Source organism: Haemaphysalis longicornis, unplaced genomic scaffold (assembly GCF_048455015.1).
Source record: "Haemaphysalis longicornis isolate Haplotype H1 unplaced genomic scaffold, Haemaphysalis longicornis Haplotype H1 scaffold_12, whole genome shotgun sequence".
In the NCBI taxonomy this organism is placed as follows: Eukaryota; Metazoa; Arthropoda; class Arachnida; order Ixodida; family Ixodidae; genus Haemaphysalis; species Haemaphysalis longicornis.
The window spans coordinates 115,948,957-115,961,788 of NW_027526225.1; the positions used below are offsets into that span (position 1 = coordinate 115,948,957).

Genomic DNA, 12,832 nt, shown 5'->3' on the forward strand with positions numbered 1-12,832 from the left:
TATGTTAGCGCCTTTAGCCCTAACTACATCTGAGCTCGTTCTTGACCTTCGTAAAAGCTAATCATTAAGTGGCTGGGCCACAGGCTCCCAAACACGGTTGCGAGAAAAAAAGCCATGCGACGACAGCCCATGTCTCTTAAACGAGCTCCAGTCTAGTTCATCGCCTTCTTTCGCCACGCGCCTTGCGTGCGGACGCAACGTTCATCATCAAAACCAATAAACCGGGAAGCAGCCAGCGGCCAAAATCAGCCCGGTAGGAGCCCAAACTGCAGGTTCCTCGAAGCCCGCGACCCATGTATGGTAACGCCGCCAAAATGCACGCATATATCGAGTGTCGACCGCCAACATTCGTTTTTCGAAAGCGAAAAGTCAATCCTGCCCACATAGAACCACAAGACCGGTGCTCTGTGTCGCGCTGTCCTCCGCGCCCTACGAAAACATGGGCCATGAAAACATGAAAACAAGGGACCTTAGGACACCCCTGCTCGACGCGCCGCCTGCTACCGGACGCTAAGCTTACCCGTACGGGCTGGTGCCTGAGTAGCGAAAAATCGCCATAAATAGTTGTATTCCGTGGCGACAGATGTCGCGGCCATCGCTCCGCGCAAAAAAGCGCTGCCGAGTGGAGAACCCTGGTTCGATAGCGGAGTTTGGCCACTGGCTCCATCAACCAGCCACGGAAGAATGAACAGCCCGAGGACACTGCAACGAATCACCATGGAAACATGGCCGCGACACAAACTTCACTCCCGCCGGTGGGAAAGCGTTGGGAAGCCTGGCCACCCTTCCTCTCCGGCCTCATCCCGTTCGTTTGTCCTTCCCTCTTTTTTGTTTCTCCGTTTCTTTTTCGCATTCGTCCCGAGGGAGCCTGGAAAAAAATGTGAAGTTGGCGTGCGAACGACCGGCCTTCGAGGTGTCGACGACGGCGGCGGCGGCAGCGTCGGTTTCCAAATCGGTAAGTGGCTACATTCCTCTGCCTCCCGACGGAGTTCCCGGGATTCCAGAGGAAGAATCTTTCTTTTCCGTGAGTCCAGATCTTTTCCCTACAGTGAGGGTAATACTAACGAGACTATTGGCCGCCATTTGCGCGCGGTTGTGTGGCACTCTACTGGAATTCTACGGTCCTATGAGCAGAAAGATAACGCAAGCTCCCTATAGCGGGAAACGAGACAGACATGATCACGTCAAAGTTGCGTCTGATGCTCCCCTTAGTAGCACGCGACACTAGGAACAGCCGGAGTCTCGAATGTTGAACACAATTACTTTTACGTTAGCCATAGGTTAGGTTACCTTTAGGTTAGGTTAGGTTGGTAGGTTTTAGGAAATGTTAACGTGAAGGCAAATAGATAACCAGAGTTCGATTATGGCCAACCTGGTGTCTAAGCTAATCTGGGTTTGTTGAAATACTTAGCTCCCATGTGTGTTGTTTATATAAAATCTTCTGCCCTTTGTGTGTCCTATGCTAACCTTTAATATGCACAGGAGTGTAAACGAAACAAAAGAAATAAAAATCGAGGCTGATTTAAGCCGTAACGGTGTAACCTCATTTGAGAATACGCATAGCATTTTGCTTGTGCCCCAGACCTGTTGCTCCTTTGCACATCCATTCTGCGTTATTTTTATGCGCAAGACAGACGACAGAGTGAAACTCGTTTTCACCAGAGAAACTGAATGAGCCCTCATGTTGGAACTGCAACTGCACCGTAATTAATGGCTCTACAAATATATCTATACATATGCATAAAAAAATAGCTCAGGTTTTTTTTCTTCCTACGGCCGCCGCTGATTCCAAGTTCGGATATACCTTTTGTGTCTCTTACAGAGGACACTGCGTAAAGAGTAAATATTAGACATTTACGCTGTCCTTACGATACCGTGTCAAAATGAATGAAGAACTCAAACGTGCGGGGACAGCCCGTAATACCTGGGGTATTTGCTTCATTCACTAACAAAATATATAAGAAGGATCGCTAATACTTATCCGTAATCTTTAGACCAAAAACACCAGCAGTTACATTTTTTCCTATCAATGAGTGGAATTCAAACACAAAATACATCCCTGTACGGGCGAAACGCCTGTTTAGAACTGTTTTGTTGTACCTTTCGCACCACGGCACCACGACGCCAGCCAGAGCACTCAGCCAGATTTTCTGCCGGTGACAGGTCGGAGGCTTATAAAGCAAACAAATACCATTTCGCACTGCTGGCAGTATCCGACAGTATCCCCACGTGACGTGGCTGAGTATCACCAACAAGTGTTTACTACGATAGCGGAAGCGAAACAACATTTTTGAGCTCACTGTCGTTTTTAACATGAGTGTGTTTTGTCCCGGATACAGAAAGATTTCGCTGACGTCATATCCGTCACGGAAGTGACGCCACTACAACGAAGCAAGTGGCCTGTAAAGGGTGCACCCTTGCACCCAGGGTCTTCTTGTGAGAAAGCTACCTTTAGAACTAAAGAGTACCTTATGTATGTATGCATTTATAGTTTTTTAGAAAGAGAAGAAGGTCCATCAGCAGGCGTAAGTTGTCTCGCCTAGGGGCGGACAACGGAACGCCTGCTGGTGTAGGGGAGGTGGGATAGGGAGCAAAGAGTACATAGGAATGGGGGGATAGGGTAGACGGCTAAGATGAATCATATATAACACATAGCGAAGATTAACAAGGAACATATATGCAACGTGTAGGTGAAAAAAGCAAAAAAAGAAAAACGGAGTTAAACAATTGAGCAAAGGACAAATACATATAAACACTAGAGGGTTGTTCGTTTTCGGGTTTTATATTTTAACACAAAAGTTTTTTGTACCATGATACCCCAAGATTTCACTGACGTCATATCCGTCACGGAAATGACGCCAATACATCTTTGCCGAAGCGACCCGCGAGCAGGACGTCGCTCACTAAGCACACCCACAAGACAGCCGCCGACCCGCAAATCATGCAAAGCTGCAAATTTCTTTACACATTTCGCTTTCGTGTTTTACTGATTCTTATGACAGAGGAATCAACCTCAGGTTTTTTTTATAAATAGGCATAAAATGTGTGTGTGTGTGTTCCCGCGCAAACCGGTAACTCACTCACTCACTCACTCACTCACTCACTCACTCACTCACTCACTCACTCACTCACTCACTCACTCACTCACTCACTCACTCACTCACTCACTCACTCACTCACTCACTCACTCACTCACTCACTCACTCACTCACAATCACTCGCACTCTTCCCTTTCGTGCTGTCGTTGCAGCCATGGCCGACTGACAGAATCCCTCTCCGGCGAAAGAAGCCTAGCGCGAGGACGACGGCAGCCAGCGGCCACTATGACGTAGGCAGAGTTCGTGTTCCGGCCGGGGGCGGGGACCATGCGGTTCCACAGCGTGCACGGGGCCAACGTGCTGGTCGACGAAGGGGGCAAGCGGGCCACCCGGCTGGCGTCCTTCTGCGACGCCATCGCGTTCAGCGCCAAGCCCGTGGCAGTGGGGACGCGGCTGTCGCTCCAGCTCACCTCCAACGAGGCCTGGACCGGGGCGCTCAGGCTGGGTCTCACCTCGCACGACCCCGCGGGCTCGTCGACGAGCGGGGGCGGGGGAGCGCTGCCCCGGTTCAGCTGCCCCGACCTGGCGTCCAGGCAGGGCTACTGGGTCAGACCACTGCCCGAGCGATGGATCGCGCCGTGCTCCAAGTAAGTCATGGTCACCGCGATGGGAGGCGGGAGATCTAGGAGTACGTGCACGATTCCCCACGTGGTTTTGTTATCGCTGTGTGTTATAGACCACCTACTGCAAAAAAATAAATAAAGTCGCAGCTAGGGAAAGGCAAAGCCGTTTTATATCCCCTGCAAGCTGCCGAGAATGACATTTCGTTTGGTCAGCTTGCACTACGCTCGCGCTTCCAGCAGCAGCAGACCATTGCTACATTGGTGCTCATTCATTTCCCCTGTTGTTACATAGAGCGTGATCGTGTTCAATTGTCTGGAGGGGAAAGTGAGCGAGCGGGAACGAAGTTGATGGTACGTGAAAGAAAAAAAGGTCTGAATTGCATTGACTGTGCAATATAAAATAATGAAGGGTCGAACCGTTTCGGCATGAACCGGTAACCGTTATTTCTTTTTTAGGTTCAGTTATATATATATATATATATATATATATATATATATATATATATATATTGTGGTACCGGGGTTCTTGCACCCGGCCGCGGTTCCCCAGAAAGGACACTGAGCCCCCTCGATCACACCTTTACTTGGAGACCCGCTACGCCAGGGTACACCGCTCAGCCGATCCGGCTGCACACACGTCGCCCAGCCGAGTCCGCCATGTCCTATCCTCGCTCCTCTCGCGCCACCACCTCATCCTCCGCCGGCACATGTCCATCGCGCGGGATTGTCCACCACCACTATTGCCGGATTACCACAATATATATATATATATATATATATATATATATATATATATATATATATATATATATATATATATATATATATATATATATATATATATATATATATATATATATATATATATATATATATATATATATATATATATATATATATATATATATATATATATATATATATATATATATATATATATATGTATATATATGCACACAGTTGAAAGGGACCCTGCAGAGAACTTCGATAAGTGCTTTCACCCTTTCCTTCGGGTCTGGAACCACTGCGAAAGCTATAGTTATCATCAGCAGGGAGCGGCACTGCGTGATTTGCTCGTCGCACTAGATACGCCTTCCATTTCTTCTTTGGTTTTGTGTTTTTTAAGTTTTATCAAAAAGCGTTCATTGCTGCAACTGAAGAAAAACCGGCTAACAGGCGCTACACGGCCTCAGTGACGTAATTCGGGCTGTCGAAGAACGTCAAGACCGGGAAAAAGAGAAAAATCTTTTGAGCGAATTTACAAGTTATCTGATGGCCATACAGCAGTAATTTTTGGCTGAGGTACTTTGCAACCCCCTAATCTAAGTACTGGGTGTGTTGGGTGACTGCGTTCTGCAAGCATTTAAGGTTTTAAAAAAAGTAGAAAAAAAAGTTGCACGGTCCCTTGAAGGTAGCGTACGCCGAACGAGGACTTTTACAGCAACCACGCGTATGCAGTACGCCATGTGAAGCGCCTGCCCGTATTGGGGCTATTTGCGGCCACATCATTTTTCAACACGGCCGGTCGATCGCATGGCGCGATACGTAACACGATGCTCATTATTGACTCAGTCATTTGAGGCGCGCGGCGAGTGCTCCACTCTTTCGGTAAGCAGCATCACAGGGCCCAAGTCCGCCCGAAGGGCCTGAAGGGCGAAACACATTGGCGGGCAAAGGACGCGTCAGCACACGCGTCTCCCGCTCCGAGAACCCCGGATCAGCCGCTCCCGTTTCGGCCGCTCCCGAGACTCCCGGATCTGCCGCTGCCGCACGCGTTCAACCTGCCAGATACATTGCTGCGCCACACCAGAAATTGGATTTGTCAGACGCACATTGCTGCTTTAGGACATACAGTGCGCGTCATTATTGTGTACAATGCTAACTGTGCTTTTTGTGATAAACCAACGACGCCTGGCGCTGTCTGATGCCCCATAGGCATGCATGCTTTCTGGTTTGGCCGTTCGCGGTGAAGCTCGGGGCATTCGCTTTGATGCCACCGGGGGTTCCCGGCCATGGTATTTTAACACGAAAGTGTTTTATTCCCGGATACACAAAAAATTCACTGACGTCATATCCGTCACGGAAATGACGCCAGTACAACGGAGCAAGCGGCCTGTAAAGGGTGCACCCCTGTAAACAGGGTCTTCTTGCGGGGAAGAAACCATTAGTACTAAAGAGTACGTTATACTTCGAGTTCTTCGTTTTCGGGTTTTATATTTTACACGAAAGTATTTCGTGAAGGTATACACAAAGATTTCGCTGACGCCATATCCGTCACGGAAATGACGCCAGTAAACCTTTGCCGAAGCGACCCGCCAGCAGGACATCGCTCGCCAAGCACACCCACAACACAGCCGCCGACACGCAAATCATGCTCAGTTCGAGATTTCGCTGCAGATTTTACTTTCGTGTTTTACCATTTCCTGTGACAAAGGAATCAACCCCAGTTTATCCTCCCCAGTGTAGCCAGAGTGCACCCACCAGTTTTTGAGGTGCCTTCCAGCCATGCACGGCTAACGGTACACGGTCATACACTACCGCATCAAGGATAGGCCGACTGTCAGGCGCTCTCTATAAAAGGCCCAACAATGAGACGAATCGGTAAAACAGAAGAAAGCACGATGGCGTAATCGCTTAGTGGCAGTTATTGCGACGCTGCCCTGGGCACGTGCCGCAGCTGTAGTGTTTGCTTAGCGGGGACGAAAAATCACGGCGACGGCGAGCAGTGACAGTAAAATCAATGTGCTCTGCTGCCGCCCGCGAGCAGCAATATGACACGGCGCCCTACATGTATGTGCGGAATGGTGTCTGGGCAAGCATCTGGGCGAGCAGGCGGCGCTCATTTGTGAGCTCAGGAGCTATGCTCAATGGCATAGCATAGTTTTGTGAATGAACTGTTTATGATAAAAAAACTGTGGTTCATTCCTCTGTCATAGGAATCGGTAAAACACGAAAGTGAAATGTGCAGCGAAGTCTGCAGCTGAGCATGATTTGCGGGTCGGCGGCTGTCTTGTGGGTGTGCTTGGCGAGCGAAGTCCTGCTGGCGGGCCGTTTGGGCAAAGGTGTACAAGCGTCATTTCCGTGACGGATGTGACATCAGTGAAATCTTGGTGTATCCGGTCATAAAACACTTCCGTGTTAAAATATGAAATCCGAAAGCGAACAACCGCAAGTATACTTCAACGTACTCTTTAGCCCTAAAGGTTGCTTCCCCGCAAGAAGACCGTGTGCAGGGGTGCAACCTTTACAGGCCACTTGCTTCGTTGCACTGGTGTCACTTCCGTGACGGACATGACGTAAGTGAAATATTCGGGAATCCCGGAATAAAACACTTTCGTCTTTAAAAAAGCGGAGCGAAACGAAGGACACAGAACAAGGGCATGCCTGTAGTCTTTTCACGACGATAGTCTTTCTTGGGATACATAAACGCGAAAATTTGGTCTGTATGTACGGCTGTTCCTCTATTCAGTCCCCCGGCTAAAAGTTATGAACATTCTGAAGCGAGGCGTTGATATAGGCAAAACCTTTCCAAGTCACTAAATATAAAAACATACTTCATACTTGACAACAATGTTGGACAAAAAGAAAACGTCAGGCATATGTTAGGCAATACACCAATACACAGCTGGTACTGGCAGCGTTATTGTAGTTGACAATAGGTTTGCACCTGATATTTGCGAGTGTGAATAGAAACTGCGCACGGAAAACGATATTTTGACCAACAAATACAAAAAGAGCTCGCGCCTAAGCCTATGCCTCGTGGAGGCACTTTCAGTCCAACAGTAACGAAAAGTTCTAATAGATGGCGCGCGAGCAGGGGAACGCGAGAAAATTGAATTGACTTCTGCACTATTCCACCGTGTCTATCGTGGAAGTAGCGAAATGAGAGGGGAAGAGCGCGAGAGGTGGGCGGGAAAGAGAAGATTCATTAACCTGGCCGTGGCGGCAGACGACTATCATCTATCAACGACATTTTGAGCTACGTAAGCAGATACGCGGCCAATTTGTTTAAGTGCCGAGCACTTTAGGGGCTTGCCTTGTCGTCGTAGCTCGCTCGCTGGACCCAAGCAGAGTGCCACAGCGTTCCGTCGTAGCGGCTGTCGTCGTGGCGTAACCCAGGGGCTTCCAACCACAAACGGTTTATATAGCCATAAGCGTTCGAAACCCGTTAACCGCTGGCGCTCGTTATAGATCTCCCAGTTGTATAGCGCCAAGAAAACTGGAGGTACATTTGAGGCAAAATGTACGTCATTAACCCGCATCGCCCGCGTTCATTTAGTTAGGAACGCTCGTTGGGTTGGTTTTTACGATAGTAAGCGAAAAAAGCGGCCGCGCAACGCGGACACGGGCGGGAGGAAAAGCAAGCACAAAAAATTGGCCGCGTATCTGCTCCTTTTGTTGCAAATGTCGTCAAAAGACGATAGACTTTGTAGACATTTGCCAAGAAAATGCCCCCCCCCCCCCCCTTTGCCTTTTCGCTCACCTTTCATGCTGTTTCTGTACCGTCGCGCTCATCCCAGGGTAAACACACTAAAGGTTTGCGCAAGGCGATTTGAATTTACCACTTTCCACTGCTACAGGCCGGGTTCCTCGATGCACCCGCTGCAGTACGGCGGAGACGCGCGTGAATGGAGGCGGCCGACTACAATGCTTATAGAACCGCGTGGCCGGGCTCCACGTGCGTTCCAAGCAGAACGTGGAACCTAGCTAGTGGAACCTTTCGTTGCTGCTGCCGCGTGATTTTTCATATGCCGCCAGGAGGCGGCGGTTTTCTTCAGTAGATGTAGAATATCATTTTTTTATCGAAAAACCAAGCATCCATGAATTTTTTAATAAAGGAACACTGTAAATATCCCTTGTGTACTAATTTCCTGTCTTATATTTACGTAATGTCTTGTTCTTGTTCAACAAAGTTGATAAGTATCAACATATAAAACAGGCCTAGACGTTTACATTTGGCTGTGAGTATATAAGACTATTGTGCAGTAAGCAGTTTACTTTGGCCGGGTGGCTGAATCGAGTTACAGACAGACAGACGGACAGACAGACAGACATACAGACAGACCAAAATTTCTAGGTTTAAGTAGCCCAAGAAAGACTATCGTCTTTAAAAGAACAAAACTCCGGCTGGCGGAGTTTCAGGCACGGGGCGCGCGATCACTGCGAAGGCGGGAAATTTGAAATGCGTTGGATGCTAGCAGTGAGCGGATAACGGCGCTACAGCCCATTTTGGAGAATCACTGCTCTGCACTTCCGACAGCTTTCACATTGAGTGGAATGGCTTTAATTTTTTAACTCCTTCTATACATTGTTTCAATCTATTTCCTGCAATGCGTATCAGTTAAGCTACAAATCGCAGGAAATCTTGTGGTAATGAGTCCCAGCTTTTGAAGACTGACCCACCTTGCGGACATTTCGTTCTGAAGTTTTGTTTTTGCTTCCTATACAGCTGAGCTTGTTCTGTCGATCTCATATACCGTAACATGGGAGGCTTTGGACAAAGATTGTACAAAAGCAAGCCTGTTAGCCTGTGGTCGAGTGGTCGAAGCCGACCAAAAATGAGGACGCAACAGTGTGTCATCAAGCATAATCAACGTTCACATGTCCTCACAAACTCCAAATTGGGGCGTTTCAATGAGCACAGCAGCAAGAAGGCATATATAGGGACCATGGAGGATTCACGACTGGGACTGCATTTTGTCCTTGCTATTGCTGACGTACTCTGATAATTAGTGCGGCTGCTTTGAACATGCGCCGAATGTTTGTTGGAAAAGAGGCGAAGCACGGTCACAAGTCGTCACAACGAACATTCGCGAGCAACGGAAAGGCACGGTTCAGAAACGCATGGCGTAGCTTTCCCAAAACCGGGTAGTCAACAGGGGTTGTTGATGTGACGAGTTGATATCGCGCAAGTGAAAAAAAAAGTGGAATTGCGTAAAAATAAGCCAAGACAAAGTTAAAGGGACAGACAACCGATTTTTGTGGAGCATGTGCTCCCTATCCCGAATGAGAGAGCATCACTTAAAACACTTTGAACCGAAACGGTCTTCCTGATACGGTCCTACGGCGTCTGAAAGCGGAATACTTTGATCTATACCAGCCTTACGTATGCCGCCAAAACGAACGCTGGCAACCATGAAAGTGATCCTCGCAGCAACATACTTTTAACTGATAGAATGAGGTGTTTCGAAAAAACAATGATATTACGTCGTCTTTCGTATTCCTTTATGCGGTTTCTAATCACAAATTAAAACCGACGGAGCTGGCTGTACACTATACATGGCGCCCCCTCTCAGAGTTCAGGAAGTTTAGTGCCAAATTAAAACTATTTTTTATTATTTTATTATTTATTATTTACAAATACTGCTGTCTCAACGAGAGACATAGCAGGAGTGGAAAAGTTACATGAAATACACACATACACGACAGATACAAGTAATAAAGACTGTAAAATGTACACGTCTAACAAAAATGTTACATCACACATACACATAAAAAACCACCTAAAATTCATAGTATTATGGAACATGTTCAGGCAAGTCTTTCAGGAACAGTTCAGCAGGCAAACGTCGGAGGGATGGCTCAAGATTGTTCCATCGTTCAATTGTTTGCGGAAAAAAAAGAATACTTAAAAGAATCCAAGTGTGCTCTAAAGGGGACAATGTTCAAAGGATCAGTGCGTCTTGTTGCGCGCCGCGAGCAATCTACGAAGGAAATTGGTGCAGCTAAACAAGTGGAACCATCTACAATCTTGTGCATCAAAGCAAGCCTGTCACAATCACGCCGGTGAGATAAGGGCCGAAGCGACAGTTGCTCAGCGTGAAATGTAGGGGAAAAGTTGCGATCATAGCGACGGAGTATAAACCTAATTGCCTTCTTTTGAACAGATTCAATTTTACCAATATCACATTTTAAGTAAGGCGACCATACAACTGAAGCGTACTCAAGTACTGGACGGATAAGGGTTTTGTAAGCAGTTATTTTACAAGGTGGAGTAGAATTTTTGAGAGTGCGTTTCAAGTAGGCAAGCTTCCGGAGCGCCTTCATACAGATAAGGTCGATGTGTTTGCTCCATTTCAGGGTTGGTGTAAAAGTGACACCGAGATATTTAAACTCATCGACATTAGTTAATTGTTGTCCTGCGTAACCGTAAGTGAAATGACAAGGCTGTTTTTTGTTAGTGAAAGTCATCGCAACTGTTTTGTTAAAATTAATCTCCATTTGCCAGTCCCGGCTCCATGCGCAAAACTTGGTAAACACATCATTCAAGCACCGCTGATCCATCAATTTGATTGATTGATTGATTGATTGATTGATTGATTGATTGATTGATTGATTGATTGATTGTAGGGTTTAACGCGCCGACGCAACGCAGGCGATGAGGCGTACCGTAGTAGAGGGCTCCGGATTAATTTTGACCACCTCGGGATCTTTAACGTGCGCCGAAATCTCGTCCACACGGGCGTTTTTGCTTTTCGCCTCCGTCAGAAAAGCGGCCGCCGCGGCCGGGAATCGAACCCGCAACCTCGTGCTCAGCAGCGCAACGCCTTAGCCACTGAGCCAGCACGGCGGGTGTTTCCACCAATTCATTTGCAAAATTCCTTGTGGTTGCCCGAATATATAAAAACCTGGCTTTTATGAGGTAGCGGACATCCACGCCACGTAAGTCGGTTGTCTGTCACTTTAATTTGGAACACATCGACACACACGCGCAGAAGAGTGGGCGTATATGTCCACTCATGCTCGGGTGAGTCCAGGTGAACTACTGACAGCTTCCATGGAGAACATTTGCATGCCGACGATAATTTGCGCCATCATAGGAGCATGTCAGCCGAGTGCTGACGTAATCACCTTGGGGACATTAGCTGCACTACTCCGCTAATATCAGTCTCGTAGTGTTGCGACAATGATGTCAGTGATTCATGCTGGTAGAATGGGCTGCTCTACAGCGCTGTCCCCCCCCCCCCCCCCCTCTCTGCCTTTCTTCTTCGCAGGCTCACCTTCTACGTGAATGCACAGGGTCACTTCCAGCTATTCGTCGACAGCGAATACAAAGGCGCCCTCCTGTCCGGGCTGCCCGTCAAGGAGCGCCTGTGGCTCATCGTCGACCTCTACGGCATCTCGGTGTCGGCTAAGTTCGTCACCCCATGTGAGCACGCTCGCCCGCTACGTCGACGCGGCCCCGTTAGGGTCGCCGTAGTTGGTGCGTTAAAAGCTTGGCGTTGGGGAAAAAAATTATAGACCTTTCACTACTTTTAAGAGGGAAGACCAGTAAAGCTGCACTCGTGGATAACGATATTCAGTTATGTATGGTGACTTACTAGATTTTTTGAAGAAAGACACATACACGTAACTTCGCTAGGATTAATTTCAAAATAATTCTTATAAAATTTCTTCCGGAATAATTGTGATAAAAAAGAGTTGCTGCAGTTTTCTATAACCATACTCCCTCCGTAGAGGAGAATATATTTCCAGCAGACTGGAATTCTGTAAATCTTATAACTTCACTGGGATATAGTTATTACAAGTAAATGATACTTGGCAGAAAGATGGAGTCGTCTTGCGGGCAATCGTAGTGGGATTTTTAAAGACGATAGTCTTTCTTGGACTCCTTACACCCAGAAATTTTTGTCTGTCTATATGCCTGTTTGCATGTCTGTCTGTCTGTCGGACTAGATTCATCCACCCGGCCAAAGCGAAACTAGGAATAGTCTTATAAACTGACAGCCAAATCTAAACTTCTAAGTCCGGTTTATATGTTCATACTTGTCAACATTGTTGAACAAGAACGAGACATTACGCAAATATAAGACAGAAAATTAATACAGAAGGGATATTAACAGTCTTCCTTTACAAACAAATTCATAGACGCTTGATTTTTGCGAAAGGGAAATACTACTTCTACTGCAGAAAAAAAAATTCATACTGTCGTCTGTTGTCGCCCGCGCCACTATGGCTTCTGGCGGTATTTGAAGAAACCAAGCGAGAACAATTACGAAATGATTCACTAGGTAGGTTCCCCGTTCTGCTTGGAACGCAATTGGACTAGGGCAAAGCGGTTCTATAAACGTTGAAGCGGTTCTATAATCGTTGAAATGCCGCCGAACGGCAGCGTTGGCATCAAGGCACCCGGCCTGAAGCAGTGGAACGCGGTAAATTGTATATTGACTT

The 12,832-nt window shown here is 47.3% G+C and overlaps 1 protein-coding gene across 1 annotated transcript in view; it reads left to right on the forward strand.

Annotated features, from left to right (window-relative positions):
* The first annotated feature begins 603 nt into the window (after window positions 1–603).
* Window positions 604–12,832, forward strand: part of LOC144163330 (uncharacterized) — an 81,827-nt gene continuing 69,598 nt past the window's right edge. Inside the window, exons 1-3 of the mRNA XM_077694263.1 lie at window positions 604–955; window positions 3,251–3,685; window positions 11,656–11,810. Of these exons, the coding sequence (XP_077550389.1) occupies window positions 3,366–3,685; window positions 11,656–11,810 (475 nt within the window). The 5' untranslated portion in view covers window positions 604–955; window positions 3,251–3,365. The remainder of the gene's footprint in view (window positions 956–3,250; window positions 3,686–11,655; window positions 11,811–12,832) is intronic.